Below are 24,514 nucleotides of genomic sequence, written 5' to 3'. Positions count from 1 at the left end.
GCCCTCTGCTCCTACTCACTGCTTACGGAAGATCAAAGAGCAAAGAAGAACCAGAAAATGTTATGAAAATGTTATGCCTGCTCTCTCTCTTCTAAAATACAAAATTACTATACTTTCTGTTGTTATCAGGCAACAGAATAACAGAGAAGTCTCTAAAAGAATGTACAAATGAAAAACCAGAGAACAGTATTTTGCTAATTTAAATTGTAGGTCTAAGTTTCAAACTTTAGCTGGGGAACATTATAGTCTTCTTTGGAACGTAGGCATAACTAAAGGAGAGAATGTGATTAAAAACTTTTTTTGCTGTGGAACTAATACATCAAACTTTGTCAATAAAAAAATTATTAGCACCCAAGATGAGAAAGTTGGAACAATTCCTAGCTCCTCCTGATTCTAGTCTTACAAGTAAAACTTCATTATTTCATTGCAAGTAATGTGAACTCTACACATTTAAAAAAATCCATATATAAAATATGAGAACATATTCCAAAGCGACTCATATACAATGTATTTTTGCCATTTGTTAGCCTATAAGTTATAACCCAAATAGCCACATAGGAAAGAACAACACAGGCTCACCTACTTAAGATCTCTAAGGACTCAAGGCTGTTATGTTGCCTCTCTGCTTTATATTCTATTTATATATTATACAAAAACTACATTTTTCACAAAGAAATATTTATTATATGCAAATAAGTTCACTGTGCAGTAGACAGTCTTTTAGTCTTCAACATTGACAACATTTTAGAATATGAAACTTCCACTAGGACTTCCCTGGTATCTCAGCGGTAAAGAATCCACCTGCCGATGCAGGAGACATGGGTTCAATCCTTGGCCAGGGAAGATACCACATGCTGCAGTGCTACGAAGCCCATACGCCACAACTATTAAGCCTGTGATCTAGAGCCTGTGAACTGCAACTTTTGAGCCCACGTGCTGCAACTACTGAAGCTCGTGAGCCCTAGAGCCAGTGCTCTGCAACAAGAGAAGCCACTGCAATGAGAAGCCTGCGCACAGCAACTAGAGTAGCCCTTGCTCACCACAGTAGGAGAAAGCCCCTGCAGCAACGAAGGCTCAGCACAGCCAAAAACAAATAAATAAGTTTTTAAAACTTTCATTAACAGGTAGTAAAGCCCATGTGTTGTCCTTTGTAGATAAAACTTATACACTAATATTATTATTATATTAATCAATGTGTGCCTTGAATTTATGTTTTCAGTAGTAGTGATTATCTTGTATTAAGCTCTGACCAAGTTTCCCTCGAGAGCAACAGAATCCTCTGAAATTTAGCTGGTTGGGGTTTGATACGCAATTTGTGGTAAGCCTAGTCACCCTTATTAGGCCTCACTAACTGATGCTCTAAGGAAATGCTTCACTGACCGCAGACAAAATGGAGCCAGTAATCTTTACTGACTACTGTCCCACAGCATGTTAATATATGATATGGAACCCTCAAGTCCTCAACAGATACATTACTGATCTGGACATTTCCTTCTTGTCAACAAATTAGATATAGGATTTACATAATCTGAACTATCAGCAATTCAAAACTATCAAAAGAATCACAGTAGCAGCAGTTATAATGCTACATGATAAACAAATCTACAACTCTTAATGACATATGTTCATCCAGAAGGGAGAAAATACACCCATGTGCAGACATGGATAAAGTCATCATCAGTTATTTAACCACACTTCTCATGATGTATTAAAACAGTATTATTTTTTAAAAAAGTATTATACTAGGAACCACCTATACTCATTTACAACACCCTCAACAGTACAATGAGCAAGGATAAATACCAAAAGAGAGAGAAGAATTAATCCACAGAATTCACAAAGATGATTACCTGGTAGTCTGGTTTTGTAAAATAATCCAAAGAGGCGATGTGCTCCAGAAAGATGCTGAATTCTGGAGGGAGATGTTTCAACATAAGCCTGTGCTCATACCTCTCCTTAATAGAGCCCACTTGTTCCTGGGAAGTAAAGCGAAAAAGAACTAAAGTCAATTTCTCTTGGAAGCTACACATTAAGAGCCTCTCAGTCTCAAGGGTGTGTAAAATTGAACAATATAATGTGACAATTAAAAATTAAAAGCCTGCCATTTCTTTTCTTGGCAACCATCAGTGTTTTCTCTGTTTTGTAGATAGGTTCATTTGTGCCACATTTTAGATTCCACACTGTAAGTGACATCATACAGTAGGTGTCTTTTTCTGACTTACTTCACTTAAAAGACCTAATTGATTTTAAAATAGAAAAAAGAGAACTAGTGAAAATAAAGCTAAGAGAGCTCAAAATATAATCAGAAATGACAGTTGTACTTAAATTAGCATTGCCATAGAAAAAGTCATAATATCAGCTCATAGAAAGAAAAATATACATATTAGGATATAGTGAAAGGGTTGGAAAATGTTAATGCTTATACATAAGTATAATTTCAACAAAAAATGCCTACCCAGGAGAAATTTTTACTCCTTCCCCTACCAAAACTGATGCTTCCATTTTCAAAATTACCTTGTCCTTTATTTTTCTCCAAGGGAGCTGACCAACCACAAATTCCACCAACATGTAGAACAAGGACCAAAGGTCATCATGTCTTCCCATTTCCTTCATAAGCAAAAGAGAATTCAGTCACATTACATTACTGCTCCTATGAGTACATTACATTGTCTAAGGCCTAACCATTGTGTTTTCATTTTCCCATAAAACTATCTGGCAGGTATATCTACGTATCCATATAGCTATAAAGCAATCTACATGGTAGAACAGATTTACTGAAAAACTTTGATATAAAGAACACCCCAAAACCCAGAAATACTGGAAGTAATGTATTTAAGCACCCATTAATTAATAAATGAGTTAATTAATTAGTAAAGGAAGGTGGTTGCCAAGGAATTCAGGGAAGGGGGAAAGGGGAGTCAGTGCTAAGTGGGTACAGAGTTTCAATGTTGCAAAATGAAAAAGCTGTAGAAATCTGGTGCAAAATAATGTGGATATACTTAACACTACTTAATTATATATATATCAAAATGGTTAAGGCAGCAAATTGAATGTTATGTTCTTTACTACAATGTAAAAAAAGATGAAGCAGCAGCAAAGAAAATCTTTAGAACCAAAATGAAAAGAAAGCTGGAAACATGAAAAGCAACCTAAGACTGAAGCTTTGGTTTTGGCTGTTTTGGAGGCATCTGTCATAGGTTTATCAACCAGGGTTTTATCAGTCATGAAGAGGACAGGTGTAAAAACATTAAGCCTACACAAGACAGGAGTTGCAACTGAGACATTGCCCCACCTCTACCCCCACCATATAGCTAGGACCCTCAAAGGGCTTTCTTTAATGCAATATTTGGTATGTATGTTATTACTACAATAATTTTATTCTCGGTAAAATTTGACCACTATCAAAGAGATAGAGTGGTTTTTTTTTCTTAAAAAAAACAAAACAAACAAACAAACAACATCCTGAGAATCTGTTACCATAGGCCCTACCCCTCACTCAGATTTGGGGTTTAAATTTATATTGTCTATGTGGTCCAGGAAACCAAGTCCAGAAATGGTGTTTTCTGGGTGATCCTGTTCTGAAGTAAGGACAGATGCAAATGAAAATCTTCTCAAGGTAAAAAAGCACCCTTAAATTTAGGCCTCTTTGAAGTCTTATAGATAAAACCCCACCAGATCATTATTTGAAATAGCCCAGGTTCCTCTGTCCACAGGATTTTCCAGGCAAGAATACTGGAGTGGGTTTCCATTTTCTTCTCCAGGGGAATCTTCCTGACTCAGGGATCAAACCCATGTCTCCTGCATTGGTAAGCATATTCTTTACCACTGAGCCACCAGGGAAGCCCTTAGGAAGCATTACAAATCTCAAAGAGAATAAATATAAAGAAATCCACACTAAGGCAGATTTGAACATTTCTACAGGACACCAAAGACAAAGAGAAGATACCAAAAGTAGTCAAGAAAAAAAGACGATTAAATGCAAGCTTCCCTGGTGGCTCAGATGGTAAAAGCGTCTGCTTACAATGTGGAAGACCCGGGTTCTATCCCTGGGTGGGGGAGATCTCCTGGAGAAGGAAATGGCAACCCACTCTAGTACTCTTGCCTGGAAAATTCCATGGATGGAGGAGTCTCGTAGGCTACAGTCCATGGGGTCCCAAAGAGTTGGACACAACTGAGCGATTTCACTTTCACTTTTCACTTTCAACAATAATTAAATGGATAAAGATCTCAGTAAGAACCACAGAACCAGAAGTAAAATAATTTCTTCAAAGTATTACAATAAATGGGCTTCCCAGGTGGTGCAGTCGTAAAGAATCCTCCTGCCAAAGCAGGAGACATGGGTTTGATCCCTGTGTCAGGAAGATCCCCTGGAGTAGGAAATGACAACCCACTTCAGTAATCTTGCCTAGAAAATTCCATGTACAGAGAAGCCTAGTGGGCTACAACCCATGGGGTTGGAAAGAGTCGGCCATGATTGAGTGATGGAGCGCATATACATTGCGATAAAACAAATATTAACAAAGGATTAAAATGCAGGAAAACAATGAGATGAAGTAAACAGTATTCAAGTATTTTGAAAAGTCCTTGTATTGTTTGGAAATTATTCATGTTAAAAGTTTCAGCTTCTCTAAATAAACCTGTTTTCACTTAAAACAAAAAACAAACAAAAAAGGTTAAGATTTAGGTACCCCCAAAATAGAAATGCAGTGCATTAAGATTAGAAATGATCAAATCAAGGTCACAGAGCATGGAAGAAAGAAGTATATTAGAATTACCTGGGAATTATTTTTAAACTAGACAAGACTCTCTCAAGGTTCTACTTGTATTCCTCTGTCACCATATACACTGACGATCAGTATTGTGAAGCTGTGCTACCGTGTAAAGCATTCTACTCCTCAGGTGTGTCGGGACCAGAAAAGAAGGGTAAGAACCACTGCAATATGCTATCAAATTTCCCTACCAACATTAATAAGCAGGTTAACAGAACAGCTGATAGATCACTCTATGCTAGAAAGGCTTTTAGAAGAAATCTCTACTCTTCAAACAACAACAAAAAAAAACAACACACATAATCTCTTTCTAGTAGCTGTTTTGGAAATGCTTATATTATGATCCCTGACCATGTTTATGCTTATCTCAAAATGAACGTCATATTTCAAAGATTCCGATGTGGACATATTCTTTAACAGAATTAATTAGAAAGCATAGTACTTCTAAAATTTTGCAAGAATCTATCTGGAGAATGAATACTCTCTTTTCAAGATAGAATAATTAACTAAATACCAAAAAAATAAAGCACACTGAATCAAACCAAATCAAATCAAAATCAGATGCTTGGCAGAGTATTTCACAAAGATAGAAGAATACTTTATTTTCAATTTATAATCACGTCCTAAGAAACCAAGTTAACTGAAGCATTGCGTGTAAAACCACAGCTCTCTCGTCCTATCACATTTAGCATCAGTCAAGTTTTTTTTTTTATTAGTTGGAGGCTAATTACTTCACAACATTTCAGTGGGTTTTGTCATACATTGATATGAATCAGCCACAGATTTACACGTATTCCCCATCCCGATCCCCCCTCCCACCTCCCTCTCCACCCGATTCCTCTGGGTCTTCCCAGTGCACCAGGCCCGAGCACTTGTCTCATGCATCCCACCTGGGCTGGTGATCTGCAGTCAAGTTTTAATTAAAGCAGTTTTGGCTTCACAAGAATAAGGTAACAAAAATCAAGAGATTTCTCTTTATCAAGGAATCACATGTTAAATTTCCCAACTCTCTCCAAACAAGTTCAAGGATTGAGAATCCTTAAGTACTCACCTTTCCTACTCATAACTAAAGTTCAGGGTGAGGAAAAAAAAATATTAGAGCAAAACAAAAGGATAAAAGTAAGAAGAAAGAGAGAGAGAAGTTTTGAAAATTTAACCCAAAAAGAGATGAACAATTCACTAAAGATGAAAGAAAAATTTAAGTTTCTATACTTTAGATCTTCATGAAAACAAATGTTTGATGGAGAGAGGATATAACAGATTAGATGTATATTACAGATAAAATGATGACCTCCATTTCATTATATATTGATAATATGAATTCCCAAATAACTTCCTGAATAAGAACACAGATGTCTTATTTATGCAAAATTTTTTAATAAATGTATTAATACTTATATCTAATTAAGGACACAAGATTCCCCATAGATGTATATATAATTAGCTATTATATTTTCTGCCAAATTCAGTTTTACTTTCTCTGCAGCTGCACACATCTATTCTATATCTACCACACACCCCCCCATGCATTAGTGTCACCAACACCTCTGTACTCTAACGTGAAGAAGTCAATCTGATTCAAGCATCAGCATGCTCAGACAGCTATGACTCTAGTTCAGCACTTACCCTGTTCCGATGAGCATTGACTGATGCATAACGAACTGTCCCTCGAAAGCCTGCCACAGCTCGAGGCTACAAAACCAAGCAAAGAATAATAAATGAACTTTAAATAGCATAAGATTCAGCATATTTGAGCTTATGAAGTAGAAGGGAGAAACATGTATTATAGTCAAGAAAACATGACTTAAATTTCTAACTTTTTTTAAATAACTGAAATTATAAAAATTAGAGGAGAGTATCTCTAAATTATATGTTTAAAATATAATAGCTATTACTGAGTCCCATTTTAATTATCAATGAATCTCATTTTTTCTAAATACATTTTAAAATAAAGTAGGATTTATGATAAATAAACTCTATCCATGAGAAAACATAAATGCTTTCATGTACCCAGAATCATGCCAAGCATCACAGTATACACATTAATATTCAGACTCTGGTCATAAATAAGTACATTAAAAACATGAAGTCTAGGTAAACCAAGATACCACCTTCTTTGTCTTGGCTATATCATTCAAACTCAATTCAGACATGGCGGCAACTTGAACCTCTCCCTATACGTGTAATTCACATATTCGTAAATTCAAGTTATTGTGCACTTATTATGTGCCAGGTACTGGGAATAAACTCTACATAATATGTGAATACCAGTCCCAGAGAGCTCAACTTGGAATAAAGTCCAAATTCTACTTATTTGGCCTACAATAGTTCCATGATTCTGGTACTTGCCTCAGGCCAAAATGGATTTACTTGAGGTTTCCCCTCCAATCAAGTTTGTTTCCAGCTCAAGACTTTGTACCTGTTACTCTCTCTAGCTGGAACACCATCTCTCTACATGCCTCCAATGGCTGGCTCTTCTATCTCAAATTTAGCCCTCTGCTTGAATGTCACCTCCTCAGAGAAATATTCTTTAATCATCGTAATCTAAAATAATATCTGCCCTTGCAATGCCACTCTGTTCTTTTACTCTGCTTTATTTTTTTTTCACAAAACATCTTTTGCTACCTAAAATTAATTTTATTCATAATTTTACTTATTTGGTCTTTCCCTGCTTCTTTCAATGGAATATAAACTCTGATGGCAAAGTCTTTGTCTTGCTCACTTTACAGACACAGAAACAAGCTCTAAAAAGTAAACTTGTTTGAGGACACAGAATTAGTAGGTGATAAAACCAGGCATCAACCAAGGTCTTCTGACTTGAAATCATACACTCTATTTCACGCTAAATCACTTCAGTCGTGTCCAACTCTGCGACTCCAAGGACTGTAGTCCACCAGGCTCCTCTGCCCATGGGATTCTCCAGGCAAGAATGCTGGAGTGGGCTGCCATTTCCTTCTCCATGTTTCAACTTTACTGCTTCACAAATATCAAGTCAGTGCCTTTAAGATTCATGGATGGTGCTGTAGCTCAACAGGAAAACTGAAATACTTTAAAATGATCATGGCCAATAATTTTCATTAGTAGGCTTTTTTGCTCTCTTTTTCAATAATTTCAAATTATCCTCAATTAACACGTACTAATGTGGTAGTCTGAAGAGATTACAATGAATGTTATTTTAAAAATTTTCAGTTACCAGAGTCATTTCAGTCATATGCTATACACAGATAAACATTCTATGTGTTCTTCCTCCATTTGTTCATTTCTGCAACCTGTGTTTAATCTATTCATATTAATTATCTACTTATTTCTTCTTTCATCAAATTATCTTTTCTCCTTTAGTTATTCCTTTTTAGTTTTGAGATTTAAATATTTTTAAAATGTTCTTTGTATATAATGACAAGTCTCAGTAATCAAAAATTTCTGCAATCTACTTAAGCTCCCTTTTTTGTCCTTAGCTGCCATTCACTGACAATCACAGTCAACAGATCTCAATATTTTCCTAAGACATCATGACTAAGAGGAATATCCAATATCCTCAATTTGGTTGATGTAACTCTGAGGTTGGAGATTTCTCCTTCTAGGAGGAAAACATTTAAGAGTCCTTTGTTCTGGCTCTGACCTTACTTTTGCCATGGAAAGGTTGAGACAGAGATAAAGAGAGATCAGCTGCCTAGGCAGATTTTGATGTGATCCCTCCAAGAAATAATACCAGGTCAGGGAAATTCAGCCACCTTAAATAATGCAGAAAAAACAATTCAACCTAACTGGGGAAAGCAGCTATAAATGCAGGTAACTGTAATTGAAAGTAGATTATAATAAACACCAGTAGCAAAGTACAATGAGCTATGAAAGTCTAGGAGTGGTAAGAATTAGTTCTACTTGGTGAGAAGAAAAGAAAAGTCCTATGGAGGAAGGATGTCTTAAGAATAAGGCAACACATAACTAAGCCTTGAAATAGGTGATCTCCAGAAACTTCCTCAACAGATGGTAATTTGGCAATAGCTACCTCAGATGGTAAAGAATCTGCCTGCAATGCAGGAGACCTGGGTTCAATCCCAGGTCGGAAGATCCCCTGGAGAAGGAAATGGCAACCCACTCCAGTATTCTTGCCTGGAGAATTCCATGGACAAGGGGCCTGGCAGGCTACCATCCATGAGATTGTAAAGAGTGGGACACAACTGAGTGACTTTCACTATTAACCATCAAAGCTGCAAATGCATACATTCTCTTTGACCCAGCAATTACACTTCTGGAGATTTGTCTTACAGATATACACTTTGCAGCTGCTCTATATTCTGACATGGAAAGATCTCCTAGATACACTGTAAAGTGAAAAAAAAGGGTAGTGCTGAATGTACATCATGCCACCTTTGAATCAAAAAGGAAAAAATAAGAGTACACATTTGTATTTATTGTATACACATAATGAAATTCAGAAAGAATATGTTAAGGAACTAAATGTTAAGAACAGAGGAGCCTGGCGGGCTACGGTACATAGGGTCGCAGAGAGTCAGACACGACTGAAGCAACTAAGCAGAAGCAGCATGCAAGCATTATCTAAAATGTCCAGTTTCCAACAACAACAAAAAATTACAAGACATGCAAAGAAACAGGACAGTGTGATCCATATATGTAAAAAAAACGTAGGCAACAAAAACCGCTTATGAGAATGACTAGATGCTGGGCATAACAAAAAAATATTTCAAGGTAGGTATTATAAGTATGTTCATAGAACTAAAGGAAAGCTTGATTAAAGAAAGGAAAGTATAATGGCAAATGGCAATGACATATCAAACAGGGACTATCACTAAAGAGAAATTTAAAAACAGAACTAAATGTAAATTCTGGGTATGACAAATACAGTAACTGAAACAGAAGCAGTATATGATGTAGAAAGAAGCTCAGACTGCAAAAAAGACCCTTGATCCTAAAGGGGTAATGTGTGTTCTTACAAGATACACTCTAACTCTGTGTATGTTTTTAAAAGCTGTAACACTCAATAATAAAATTAATGAATACCATCTGTAACGTAATCATAAACTCTATATGGTACTTCTTGGATGATATCCATTCTCTTAACACAATCGGCAGGCATTTCTTTAAAAATAGTGATACTATAATAAGTTAATCCTCAAATATTTAATAATAGTATGAAAAATCTTACTGGTCTGACGTCACCACAGGAATTGGTAAACTGTCGAGCCAAGCCAAAATCAAGCATATAACATTTCCGACATGTACTAGGAAAGCGACCCATGGCAAAGTTTGACTAGAAAATAAAGAAGGAAAATATACCTATTATTATTATACTTAGTCCTTATATCTCATCCTTCCTGTATTTTAATTCTTCTATTTAAACTCTATATAATACACATCCCACATATACTGCTCTAGTCAACGTTTATTGGATATTAATACATAATTTTGCTGCAGGATCTATTAATGCCTAAGATCAGGTGAACTTGAGCAAAAAAAATTTATGTGACTATTATAAAGTTACATAAAATACAACATTGATTTAATTGGAGTCAGTACTCTAAGTTTCTTGAAATTCTAGTCTAAGTCACTACTTAAACAATCACCCAGCCCTTACTTTTTAAAATGGGAAGAACTAGGAGTGAACAAGATAGAATATATAGTCCAGAAATTGAAATGAATTTCCTATCAGCATCATGAAGCTGAATTTCACTAAGTGCAAAAGTTAAAATACAATTCAAGGAAACATAACAGACTTAAGGACAATATATTTTCCATTCTTCCTTTAACAAAGATAAATGTAACATTAAATGACCACAAGTTTGCAAAAATGGGTATCTTAAGTAAACACATTTATAAAAGCAAAAGTCTAATTGTTATAGAATTGTTAGCTTTTATTTTAAAATACTATTCTACTTAGGGAGATTTCTAATCAAATTGGAAACTCTTCAATTACCATGGTTCTCAAATAATGACATTAAACTTGACATATAAATAAAAGCAGGAAAAATCTACATTACATTAAGTCTGACTCAACTACATTAATTTTAGCTGTCATTTTCATGTAAACTGTTTAATTTTTGAAATCATGTAGCAACAGATGGGTAAAATTTTCAACTGCAACAAGCAACACAATAAATTTATAGTAAATACAGCATATCAGAAATGGGTCATCTCCCCTGTGAGTAATACAAAAACCAAGAAGGAGAAAACAAAAGCATATTTAACAGTTACAGAAATCACAATTTCTAGGAAACCAGAATAGAAAAAAATACTATATTGGCACTGTAGCACTCAGGAGAAAAAGCAAGCTCTTTTGTAATTGATGGTTTCTTTCAAGTATAATTTGTCACTTGAGAAATAGTTCAAATTACACAATGCCAACATCTAAAAGCAACATACATCTGTATTTTTAACCAATATCAGAAAAAAGAAATGCAAAGAATGACTATAAAATTTAGGTGTAAGGCTAAGTAAGCATCAGTGTTAACACGTAAGTCAAACATTAGTAATTTTTAATTTGGCTGCTGAGCAACACTTTCATTGTATGAGAAAAGCTCTTGATTATAAATTACAGTATATAATTATCATTTTAAAAAAATTAAAAGGCAACTTACAATACATTTCAAGGTTACATCTCTGCCATGGAAACTGAAATATAATATATTATCTTGTATTTAACATAGAAACCTACGTTTGTAACTTACTGTGTCCCATCATAAGACTGGGTTTCCCAGGTGGTGCGCTGGTAAAGAACCTGCCTGCCAATGCAGGAGACACAAGAGATGTGTGTTTGATCCCTGGGTTGGGAAGATCCTCTGGAATAGGAAATGGCAACCTGCTCCAATATTCTTGCCTGGAAAATTCCATGGACAGAGGAGCCTGGCAGGCTACAATCCATAGAGTTGCAAAGAGTCTGACACCACTGAGTGACTTATGATGTGAGCACACACACACACATCATAAGACTAATAAGAGTGCCAAGCAAACTCATTCTGAGCTCTGGCAGGAAAAGGCCCCCTACCGGTTTAATGTCTCGGTGCAAGAATCCCACAGAATGGATACTCTCAATAGACTCCAGAATCTGTCTACCCAACCGAAGAGTAGTGCTAATGGTGAACGTGCCCCGGGACTGGCTACGGCGTAGATCTGCCAGATTCCGACCCTGTGGAAACCAAATAGATACTTTCAAGTATGCTACTGAAAGTATGAGAGAAGAGTAGAGAATTATTCATTTACCATTAAAAAATGTTTTGACTGAACTAGCAAGGATTTTATCTGAATCATGATTCTCTCACTCAAGAGAAGAATTCTCAAGATAATGTATGAACATTTCAGACAAATTTAAGAATAACCAAAGCTTTTTTAAACTTTTTTTTTTAATGAAGGACTCTTTAAATTCTATAGTACTTCATAGTTTGCAAGTTTCACACACATGATTTCATAGAATGCCATAAAAACACTTTTCAAAAATCTCCTATCCCTATATTGCTCCATCTCCTGCTTCCCTCTCACCACTGTGAACCTGCTTCTTTTTTGTTTTACTCACTAGTTTGTTGTAATTTTTAGATTTCACATAAAAGTTATATCATATAGTATTTGTCTTTATCTATTCTGTGTCTATAACATATTATGTTCTTGAGTCATCATATTTCCCTTTGTCACTGATGTCATAATAAAATGTAGTCTTGATTACATAAAAAAGATATACATATACAGGGCAGTAATTCCTCATTATTGCCTAACATATATTCCTATACAAACTACTTAACTTTTCTATGTCACAGCTTCCTTATAAAATGGGGCCAATAATACCTACCTGATACTGTTTTATAAAGCTTAAACAAGATCCATGTAGTGTCTGGCACATAGTAGGTACTCAATAAGTGCTAATTACTATTATAAATAAAAATGATATGAAACACTCAATCATAGCAGTAGATAAAAGCGAGGAATTTATCTAGCCTGTGCCAGATGTATTACATTCATGACTGTATTTAGTCCTTAGCACCCTAAACAGAAGTTGTTACACCAGTTTTTCAGATGAGGATACTAAGGCTCCGAGAGTTTAAAAAATGTTAACCTGTTAAGAAAAGTTGTTCTTCAAATCTAAGTCTGTTTAACTGGAAAGTGTTCTTTTTCCACTTTACAGTACTGATCTACCCAGAAGACTCCTTATTGAGTAGGTAACAAATCAGCATTCTGATTGAGAATAGGCTATGATGCTGCAGTTCCACCTGGAGCATTTATATGAAGAATTTATATACATAGTAATATGGAATGAATATTATTAAATAAAAAAAGAAACACATTTCTCCCTAAATAATGCTATAAATTTAACATGATCCAATAAATATATAAGAGGATTTTATTATTAAAAATTTTAAACATACTCAAAAGGAAAGAAAGTAATATAATGAACCCTCATACACCTATCCATCACTCAGAATTAATAATTATCAATTAATGGCCAATCTTTTTTCATCTGTTATCCACCCCACCCCCAATATGTAACATACAATGTCTCCTTTCCTACACACATATAGTGGATAATTCTCATGAAAATTTTAACCATAATTTCACCTACATATATTAGGCAAAGAAATGAAAATATATAATAAAATCAAAGAAATTATATGCCAGCAGTTCTATCACAAAAAATTTGAAACTGGAAATATCAATATAAACCATGATATAGTTTTTCTTTTAAAAAAATTTATATACCCTGAACCTATTCACTTGAAAAGAATTTAAAACAATGACCAACCCAATTGCAGGGACCCACAGCATCCAGATTCTGGTCTCTAAATACCATTTCTCATTAAGAGGAATCAGAAAGTAAACTGTGTAAAGTCACTCAGTTGTGTCCGACTCTGTGTGACTCCATGGACTGTAGCCTGCCAGGCTCCTCTGTCCATGAAATTTTCCAGGCAATCATAGGGAGTGGGTTGCTATTTCCTCCTCCAGGGTCAGAGAGTAAGGGTGCTATCAGAGCTCCCTACTGGGAGCCAATTCATTTTTCTGAAAACTTGAAATTAAAGAATCAAACATTAGTCCTGCCTTTCCGTGTGAAATGTACCTAAGGATAACCTAATAATTGATGGAATGCTCTTAAAAGAATTCCAGTAATAAACTGGAATTTTATTCCAGTAAAAAAATTCCAGTAATAAAGAGGAATTATAAAATTATAACTGTATATTTGCAACCCCACTGAAGTAAAGAATTTTGGCAGTGATTACTAATGGGTTGATAAAACCTAAGAGAAAAATTAGTGCTCAGATGGTAAAGAATCTGCCTGTGATGTGGGAGACCTGGGTTCAATCCCTGGGTTGGAACAATCCCCTGGAGGAGGGCATGGCAAGCCACTCTGGCATGGCAACCCACTCCAGTATTCTTGCCTGGAGAATCCCTATGGACTGAGGAGCCTGGCGGGCTATAGTCCATGGGGTCACAAAGAGTCAGACATGACTGACTCAGCACACACAAGAGAAAAATTATGGGAACTTTAAAATGGATGGAGAGGCTGATAGCCTCAGAACCTCACTGATTCAATCTTAACACAACTAAAAGAGACAAGCAACACTGTCTGCTGATATAATATAAATAGGAAGCACACAACCCATCTCTGAAGTATTCTAGCAAAATAAAAATGGAATCTGATCTAATCACAAATTTATAGAGAATACAGGGGACAGAAGAATATGTTAAATATTACCACATGGAGACAATTAGCAAAATCCAGAGTATGGAAACTTCTGCATAACAAATGATTTTTTTAATCAATGACAATACAAACAACAAAAAGAAAACTTAAGAAAAAAAAATGAGAGGGAACTTTTAAAAAGCGGCTTAAGAGGGACTTTCCTGGTAGTCCAGTGGCTAAGACTCCAGGCTCCCAATGCAGGGGGCCCAGGTTCAATCCCTAGTACCCCTGGTTAGGGAACTAGATTCCACGTGCCACATCTAAGATCCTGCATGCCACAACTGATATCCCGCATAAAAACTCCTCATGCCACAATGATGATCAGACATCCACAACTGAGACCCGGAACAGCCAAATAAATAAATATTAAAAAAAAAATAAAAATAGGGGCTTGCCTGGTGGTCTCGTGGTTAAGAATCCACCTGCAATTGCAGGGGACACGGATTTGACCCCTGGTCTGGGAAAATTCCACACGCTGCAGAGCTACTAAGCCAGTGCACCACAACTACTGAGCCCACATGCTGCAACTACTGAGCCCACACTCCTAGAGCCCATGCTCAGCAACGAGAGAAGCTACTGCCGGGAGAAGCCTGTGCACAGCAAGAAGAGTAGCCCTGGCTTGCTGCAATTAGAAAGAGCCTACCTGCAGTAACAAAGACCCAGCATGGCCAAAAATAAATAATAAATAAAAAACCTTTAAAAAAAAAATTTTGTTTAAAAAAAAAATAAAAAATAAGAGGCTTAAGATATACATATCCACCAAATACAATGTATAAACCGTGTCTGGAACCAGATTCAAGTATAACAAATATAAAAAATGAGAGATACAACCAAGAAAATGTGAAGACTGACTTGATAATTGATACTATTATTAAGATATTATTGTGTATTATTGGTTACTAGTGGAAAAAAAAGAATCCTTGACTATATATTGATATATTTATGATAAAATATGACTTCAACTTGCTTTGAAATCATCTGGGGAAGGAGAAGAAAGGCAGAATACAGCTCTACTTTCATTTATATTTAATTTTTTCCACAATAATAAAAAGTTCAAAAATATATGGCAGCCCTGATGTTAGGCAATCTAGATCTACATCTACGCTGGTTACAGGATTCAAAACATTTTTTGCCCTTTCCTAGGTGATATGCTTATCACAAAATACCATCCTTTGGCTATACAAGGATGATCACATAAAAAGCCTCAATGGTGACAGGATAGCAAACGAGACCTGGCCACGGTCTTCCTAGTAGATATGAGAAAATAAACGGGTATGACTGCTTGAGCCCTATTAGATTTCAGACCCATTTTCATGGTAAATAGCTAGAATTTCTACAGGAGAAATAGGATTATTCCTTAAAAATTTTAAAGTAGATATTATATAACTGAATCACCAGGAGACAAAGACTAAAGTTAGCTTAAGAACAATGAGGGTTTTTAGAAGAAATTAGAAATGTCGGTGAGAAACTGGGTCTGAGCATATAAATTTTATCAAAATATATGGGGAAACCCTAGCAGTCAACTTTAATATGTCAAACAAGAGAAAGAACCCTCAAACAGTTATACCAGCTTTAGTCTTAAATCAAGTCCAACATATAGAGATGGCAAGTTAATGGTGGGTTAATTTTTTTATGATGGAGAAAAAAAACAAACAAACCAGCATGCAAGTCAAATCAAAGCATTCTTAGATGAGTCCACAGGAGCTTGCCAAAGGTCACAAGAGCCATCACTGCCTGATATACACCATCCTCCTTAGTTTTCCATCCTTGCATCTGCCTCATTTCCAGAAGTGAGATTAAGGTGAGTGTAAATAAAATAAAAAAGACTAGATGCTAGGACTAAGAGAGACTCTACAGACTTAAAAAGCATCTCCACATCGTCTAGTCAGTAGTAGTCTATACACAAAAATAAAAGAGTTTTCTCTTATTGTGCCAAGAATATTGGCCCAAGGCGTCCATCAAGTAAGTCCTAACACCCATCAAGTTAGTCAGTCCCAGGAAAACCTCAATCCTCCTTGAGCTAAAGTCTCTTCATTTGCGAAATGGGGGTAAAACCTTCCCTATCCTCTTCAGGGGAAATGATAAGGATCAAGTAAGATGCATAATAAATCCAGAAGAAAAAAACTATAAAATAGCATACAAAAGTTATATTATTATTATAGGCCAAAGTGAGAGACGGCAAGGTTCATATTAATGACCTAAAAAGATACAGGGATTCTGCTTCAAGTAAAAAAACTATGCTGGCTCAAGAGTAGTGAATCACATGACTCAGAGATATCAAGACAATAGTCTGCAGGAATTTAATGTCTATAGATCTAAATCAAATGCTGAAGGATAGCTGAGGGAAACAAGAAGAGGAAGAATTTAGGCGAGGATTTATGTCTCTGAAATCACTACTAAGTAGTTAAGCTGAAAAAATGAATAAACAAAAGAACCAAATGCCTAAAACCAACTTTGCTAAAGATGAAGGGAAACCCTGAGAACTCTAAGTTCTCTTAAGTTAGGCAGCAAAGTGATCTATAGCTTTTACACTTTGATGGTAAGTACAGGCTCAGAACTGTGTGTGTGTGTGTGTGTGTGTGTGTGTGCACGTGTGTATGCGTGTGCACGCGCATGTGTTCATTCAGGGGCAGGGGCAGAGGCAGTGTCAGTGTCAGAGAGAATGGGCTGATTTCCCTCTTTCTGCTGCAGTCATTACTTCAATGCTCCCTTTCTGAATTTCTGTCATCTGCTACCCAACCCAACTCCACTCTCCATCTCAAGGGCAGGAGAACAGAGCTATGTTAATAGTAAAGAGAAAGGAGAACAGCATTTCTCTCCATCTCATTTTAAAATTTTCAAACAGTCAAGGTTGATATTTGTGAAAATGGGAACCTAGAGTCCCTAACATAATAAATGATGGAGAAGGAAGGGACAGGAACAGGGCAAAACTCATTATATCCAGTAATCCATGTGGGGATCAAAAATTTGGCAATGATGACAATCAATGAAGATGTGCATCAGAGAAAACAGTTGATAAAGACAACCCTTCCATCTTTGGAAAAATCTGTTATCACCAGGTCTGTTTAAATATATACCATCTGCATAGCATAAAACATTATGCAATGTTACCAAGAATGTTGTTAATTTTATTCATATCTACTGTAATTAGGTACTTTGATCAAAATTGGTCAATTTTAAGATACATTTTCAAAGTAACCTACCTGCAACTGCATGACCACGTAGTTGAATCGATCATTCCTCCCACAACCAATAAATCTACAAACATGGTCTTTCCCTGGATAAAAAGAAAGAAAGACACAAGACAGTACAAAAGGTTATACTATAGTTTCTCTTCTCAAAAATTAATAATTTGTTTTTCTGCATGTTATTTTAATGACTGAATATAAAAACCTGTCTTAAGAATCTTAACGACAGGATATCAGTATTATTCAAAATTTCTACCCACCTCTCTCCATATCCTACTCTGCTCTTTATATAGTAAAGTTTAAGTGTTTACTAAATGAATAAACAAATGAATGAGGGGACTAATGAATGATTATTTAGGAAGGAAACAATTAAGAGGTCATTTCAAATCAACTTGCTCAGACATGATACATATAAAAGAAAGAAGAGCTATAAACAAGAACTATGTTAGAAATATATATCCTGCATTTTGGATATGGCCTGCCATTCACCATTATAGACTCTGTGAATCACTTCATCTTTCTGGGCCCCACTGATATGGATTTACTCAGCAGTTTTCAACCTGAGTTTCACATGTGAAATCCAAGAAGGTGCTAGTGGCTGGGGTCCAGAGCGAAGCAGTGGAGCAGAGAGAGACTAGGCTTCTGCATCGGATTCAGCAACAGCAAACAAGGGTCCTAAAAGAGAATCAGGTCTGGTGGCTTCCAGGACCAGAAGACAGAATCTGGCTGGAGAACAATGAATGAAGGGAGGGATGGGATAACAGAATGAGATAGTACTGGAGAAATAGGCAGGCACCAGATCCCAGAGGATCCTGGACTCACTCATAATAAGGAATCTGAACCACATGTATAGGTCAGTGTTTTCAAACCCTAGCTGCTTATTAGAATTATCTGGGGAACTGTTTGAAAACTCCTACTAAACTTTTTTTTTTTTTTTTTTTACTGAATCAGAATCTATGGGGGAAAGATACAGGATATGAGCTTTCAAAAGTTCTCTGACCCAAAAGCAGACAGGCCATGGATGTTTTTGAAACATCCACATATTTGAAAACTACTGCTGAGTAGTGTGAGAAGCATCTAAAAGATTTTAACAGCAAGAAAAACACTTAAAACATTCCATTTTAGTACACTGCCATGGTAGCAATGAGGAAGACAGACTATAGGGAGGTCAATTATGGAGACAGAATGGTCATTCTGGGGACAGTTACAATATCCCAAGAGAGAACAGGGCTTGAACCTTTTTTTAATCTAATGTATTATAGTAGATATAGAAAAAAGAAACAGGATAAATCTGAGAGATGCTAAAGATGTAGTTACTGACTAGAAATGGGCACAATTAAATAAAAAGTTGTACTGAAATAAGAGAATGTAGTAAGTTGTATAGATTTTAAGGGCTATCAGAATGTTGAGTTTGAAGACAATCAGGTGAATTCAGCAGACAGTTGTAATTTCAAGCCTGAGACAAAAAACTGAGCTCCAGAAATTTACTGGGGAATGATTGGTTCATAGAAGGCAGATGGAACTACAAACATAAATGGAAGATTTCCAAGTTGAAAGAATAAAGAATGAGAAGACAAGAAACCTAAGAACAGAATTCTACAAAATGAACCATCTGAAAAGCATGAGTAGAAACAAAAGAGCCCATGAAGGGAGCAGAGTAATATCCTGAAAGGCAGGAGAAACCTACGAGAGATAAAGGTCACAGAATTCAAAGGAAGAAGTGGCCAGTGGCTGAGAAGAGCTCAGTAATATAAACAATTAGGAAGTTACTGGTGAGTGGAAGGGGTAGAAGCCAGTCCATAATGGGTTAAAGAATAAATGGAACATGAGACAGAGGGCAATCTTTGAAAAAGCTTCCTATAAAGTGAGGAAGTCACAGACCCAGAGCCAGGACAGACTTTAACAGACTGATGAGAAATATAATCCAACGTTCAAAAAGAATTAGTCCACTAATTTAAAATATAAATACAATCCAGGTTTAATTTAGTTAATGAGTCCACACTTCTCTCTTGCATCTGAGTTATCACATTGTTCTCTCATTCTCTGTGCTTCTGTTGAAAGGGGCCGTAACTAGCAAGAACAAGTACAATAGGAACAATAATTCACAATGTGTACAATGTATGTATATCACTTTACGTACATTTTACATATGTCTGCAAAACTAACTCATCTAATAAACTGTAGTAAGAGTGAAAGGATAAAATGACTGTCAACTGGCCAACTTACTCTTTTCTTCAGCTTCAAAGAAACAAAGAATCATTTTAAAGTATTTTCTTACTGTCCATTCCTCAAGACTCCAACTTCTTATTATGTAACAGTTAAATGCAGTATCTCTATTACAAAGGCATTTAAGTCATCTAATAACAAAAGGTCATACTAAATTTAACTCCTCTTGGAATGCTCTTTATAAAATATTTTTATAATACAAAATACTATTTATCTCTTGATACTAAAACCACCCTACTTTTAAAAAGATAAAAATCAAATAAACTAGACCTTTATTGGGTAACCAAAATACAAAGTCAGTAGCAAATTTTCTAGGATTCCCTGGTACATCTTCACTGCCTTAGGGAAGAGCTTAATGAATTCTTATCTCATACTTTATAACATAGTGTACCCACTGCTCTTATATTTTAGATACATGCAATTAATGAAACTACTTATTAAAGTTAGTTCATTAAATATGCACCAATTTTGGAAGCATGGAACAACTAGAATTTAATTGAAACAGTAACTCTTCACCACCATTTACAGCAGTTCTTAAAATAACTTTACAATAATTAGTATAAACTGAAGTTATCGTTCCATGAATACAGGGGCCCTATCTATGTTGTTCTGTTACTACCCCACAGTACCTGGCAAAGAGTGAAACACCTGATATTTGCAAATGAACAAACTAATGGAAATAATAACTACAATAATAATAATAAAGCATACACAATATGAAGCATACTGTGCTAGGCATTATATTAAGTGCTTTATATGTACTTAATTCTCACAACTTAAATGGCATAAGTATTATTATTTTCTCTATTTTTCCAAATTGAAAAATGGAGGCTTGGTGAGGTTAACTACTGTGTCTAAGACTCCACAGCTGGAAGACGACGGAGCAGTTTGATCCCAGAGTCTTTGTTCTTATCCATTATGCCAGGAATACTTGAAACAGATTTTAAAGTCAAGTAACACCTTGTAAATAAATATTAAAACTAAGCAGTAAATAAAGACTTTGACAAAATATGGGCTTCCCTCATAGCTCAGTCGGTAAAGAATCTGCCTGCAATGCAGGAGACCCGGGTTTGATTCCTGGGTTGGGAAGATCCCCTGGAGAAGGAAATGGCAATCTACTTCAGTATTCTTGCCTGGAAAATCCCATGGATGGAGGAGCCTGGTGGGCTACAGTCCATGGGGTGGCAAGAGTCGGACCGACATAGTGACTAAACCACCCACCATGACAGAATACAGAGAAGGAGATCCGCTATGTGCCAAGTACTAAAGCAAGCACTAGGAATACAAGATAAATTAAATAAGATCCATGCCCTCAAGGAATTCACAGTCTGGATATATAAACAAAAAATTACAATATGTATTAGTTAGTATGATGAGCTCTGCATTGTAGACAAATTGCTGTGGATACACAGAAGATGTGAAAATTTCATGAGGCTTTTCTAGAGCTAAATCATTAGATTTTAAATTATTAATAGAGTTAACAGACTAGAGGGCTAGATAAGAGGCTGAGGTGGGGGGCATGCTGAGATAAGAAAAGGACACTAAAGTCTTGTATGCCACATAAAGGAATTTAGATCTGACACATGATGGGTGGCAGTTGGGGGTGGGGGGAGGTAGCTCAAAGGTTTTCAGGCACGCTGCTGCTGCCGCCAAGTCGTGTCAGTCGTGTCCGACTCTGTGCGACCCCACAGACAGCAGCCCACCAGGCTCCCCCACCCCTGGGATTCTCCAGGCAAGAACACTGGAGTGGGTTGCCATTTCCTTCTCCAATGCATGAAAGTGAAGTCGCTCAGTCGTGTCTGACTCATACTGACTCCATGGACTGCAGCATGACAGCTACATAATTTGGCCTGTGTTTTGGCAAAGTAATGCTATTCACCATTAGATGCTGGTTATGGAAGAGCTGAAGGCAGAGAGATCAATTAGGAGGTTAATACAACAGATGAGGCAAAAGATAAGGAAGGTTCAAATTAAAGCACTGAGAATGAGAATTTAAAGAAGAGGAAAGATTTCAAATTAAGCTTTAAGAGACAGAATAGACAGATTACGCAAGAGAAGAAAGTGAATGAAGCCTTTTAAGTTAAGTGGACAAAGTAAACTGTATTAATATAAACCAAGACTAAAGTATGACACAGGATAATGATTTCTGGTTTGGGGATTTTGCACTGATTTATCTATAGAACATGCAAGTTGTGTTACAAATTTAGGGGTAGAGTTTAACAGAGGTCAACCATGTAAAGCCTCCCAGTGGCTCAGTGGTAAAAAATCTGCCTGCCAATGCAAGCAGACATGGGTTTGATCTCTGGGCTGGGAAGGTTTCCTGGAGAAAGAAATGGCAACCCACTCCAGTATTCTTGCCTGGAGAATCCCATGGACAGAGGCACCAGGTGGGCTACAGTCCATAGGGTCGCAGAGTCGGACACAACTGAGCACACACACACAACTATGCAAAGTGATAGATCTATGTATTGTCAATGAGGTAGGAGGTGACGGCCCAGTGAAGACGGATAGTTTGAGAGGAGGACACCAGCACGCCAGGGAAAGAAGGAGGAACTAGTGTAGGAGACTGAGAAGGAAATCTATTCAGATTTTCCATTTCTTCATGAGTCAGTTTCAACACTGAAGGTTTTTCTAGGCATTTGTCCATTTCATGTAAGTTATTTAATTTGCTGTCATGTAGTCCATAGTATTCCCTTGTTATAATTCTTTTTAAATTTCTGTAAGGTCTGTAGAAATGTCCCCTCTTTCACTCCTCATTTTAGTAATTTTAGTGTTTTTGTTTTTTTTTTCCTTTTTGTCTAGTAAAGGCTTGTCAATTTGTTAATTTTTTAAATAAAAGAACCAATTTCTGACTTTGTGGAATTTTCCCCCCTGTTTTTCTAGTCTCTCTTTTATTAATTTCCACTGCAATCTTTCTTATTTCCTTCCTTCTGCTTACTTCAGATTTAATTTGCTCTTCTTTTTCTAGTGTCATAAGGTGGAAGGTTAGGCTATTTACTGGAAATCTTTCTGTTTTCATGATATAAGTGTTCACCGCTATAAATTTCTTTCTAAGTACTGTTCAAGCTGTACCCCATAACTTTAGGTATCTTGTGATGATGAAGTTTTAACTAAGCAATCGGTAGAACCACTTGTAAATCTTAGAAGGTAGGGTCATTAATGCCATATATTATGCAGGACAAACTATTATTTTTCTTTGAAGGAGACACAATACTGCTGGAAAGAAAAAAAGCATTGGCTTCAAGTTAAATTTCAACTCTGCCACTTAATAGTTATGGGACTTTGATCAAATTTTGGTTTCCTCAACAGAGCTACTGAAAAAAGTTAAATGAGATAATATACTTATAAAGCATTTTCTTGATTAACTATAGTGTTCATTCCTCCCTGCTAACAGCACCCAAATTTCCCTTTGGAAATGATCTTCCTCTGTCTCAATGGATTTGATTCACTCAGGCAAGGTGGGACATTGCTTTAAGCCAAACAGAATAATCTAGAAACTGAGATCAAGCTCAGCTGGTAAAGAATCCACCTGCGGTGTGGGAGACCTGGGTTTGATCCCTGGGTTGGGAAGATCCCCTGGAGAAGGGAACGGCTCCCATTCCAGTATTCTAGCCTGAAGAATTCTATGCACTGTGTAGTCCATGGGGTCACAAAGAGTCGGACATGACTGAGTGACTTGCACTTTCACTTCACTTGATGATGAAAAGAAACTAGATATTCAAGACTGAAGACAATCAATGCATGATATTACTCTAATAAGTATAATTGTTTCTGGGATGTTATAATCAGAGAAAAACTCAATACCTTCATATAATTACAAGAAGAGATATTATATTTGAATATAGGCCCCTTCCAGTTGCTATGGGCAATCGTCTCTCAACTGTGAAAGAAACCAACATGAGGATACAGTTCACAATATGGAGGAGAAAACTGCAGGAAAAAAGTGTCAGATGGATAGTCATATGCAAAGGAATGAAAAGCAGACTCGATCTTATACCATATACAAAAATCAACTATCAAAAATCAACAATCCATCAAAATGGATTAAATACTTGACCATAAGACTTAAATCCACAAAACTCATAGAAGAGATCACAAGGGGTAAGTTCCTTGACATCAGCCTTGGAGATGACTTTTTTGGTCTTGACAACAAGGGCAAAGATGGCAAATGCAAAAATAAACAAGTGGGATTACATTAAATCAAAATGTTTCTGCACAGCAAAGGAAACCACTAAAATATAATCATATATCACCTCTGAATCTTTCAGCTTGGTGTGGAAGAAAAGTGCATGTGCTCAAGACTGCTTGAGTTAAATATTAGCTTTTTTCACGTGCCAGCTAGCTATTTAATTTCTACAAGCCATATGAAGAATAACAGCAGCACTTATGTCAAAGAGTGATGGCACAAGTGGAATCAGCTAAATAAAGTATTTCTAATACTAAATATACTGCCTGGTACAGAATAAATACTCAATATATGCTCCCTATTACTATCATTAAAGCTTAGTAATTTTGACCACTAATTTTGAAAGGAGACATATATAAACTCAAATCTTGGCTCTACTGACCAGGTTCACCTAGCATGTGCCTCTCTCTGATACCAACTATTCTGTCATATCTGACTGTACTTCAGTGGACCAGGCCAAACATGT

The 24,514-nt window shown here is 36.3% G+C and overlaps 1 protein-coding gene across 6 annotated transcripts in view; it reads right to left on the bottom strand.

Moving 5' to 3' along the window:
- Positions 1–24,514, bottom strand: part of TTBK2 (tau tubulin kinase 2) — a 126,376-nt gene that overhangs the window by 39,672 nt on the left and 62,190 nt on the right. For 4 of the 6 annotated variants that reach the window (XM_061157450.1, XM_061157448.1, XM_061157449.1 and 1 more), the window contains 6 exons: positions 17,652–17,725; positions 11,770–11,910; positions 9,934–10,038; positions 6,396–6,461; positions 2,515–2,607; positions 1,851–1,976 (listed from right to left, as the gene is read on the bottom strand). In XM_061157450.1, coding sequence (XP_061013433.1) covers positions 1,851–1,976; positions 2,515–2,607; positions 6,396–6,461; positions 9,934–10,038; positions 11,770–11,910; positions 17,652–17,725 — 605 coding nt within the window. Of the gene's footprint in view, positions 1–1,850; positions 1,977–2,514; positions 2,608–6,395; positions 6,462–9,933; positions 10,039–11,452; positions 11,911–17,651; positions 17,726–24,514 lie in introns of those variants that run through there. The other 2 variants (XM_061157452.1, XM_061157453.1) reach the window with 2 other exon arrangements.

This window comes from Dama dama, chromosome 12 (genome assembly GCF_033118175.1).
Source record: "Dama dama isolate Ldn47 chromosome 12, ASM3311817v1, whole genome shotgun sequence".
Classification (NCBI taxonomy): domain Eukaryota; kingdom Metazoa; phylum Chordata; class Mammalia; order Artiodactyla; family Cervidae; genus Dama; species Dama dama.
The sequence above is the reverse complement of the archived record's forward strand: the minus strand, read 5'-3'. Positions and strand labels throughout refer to the sequence as shown.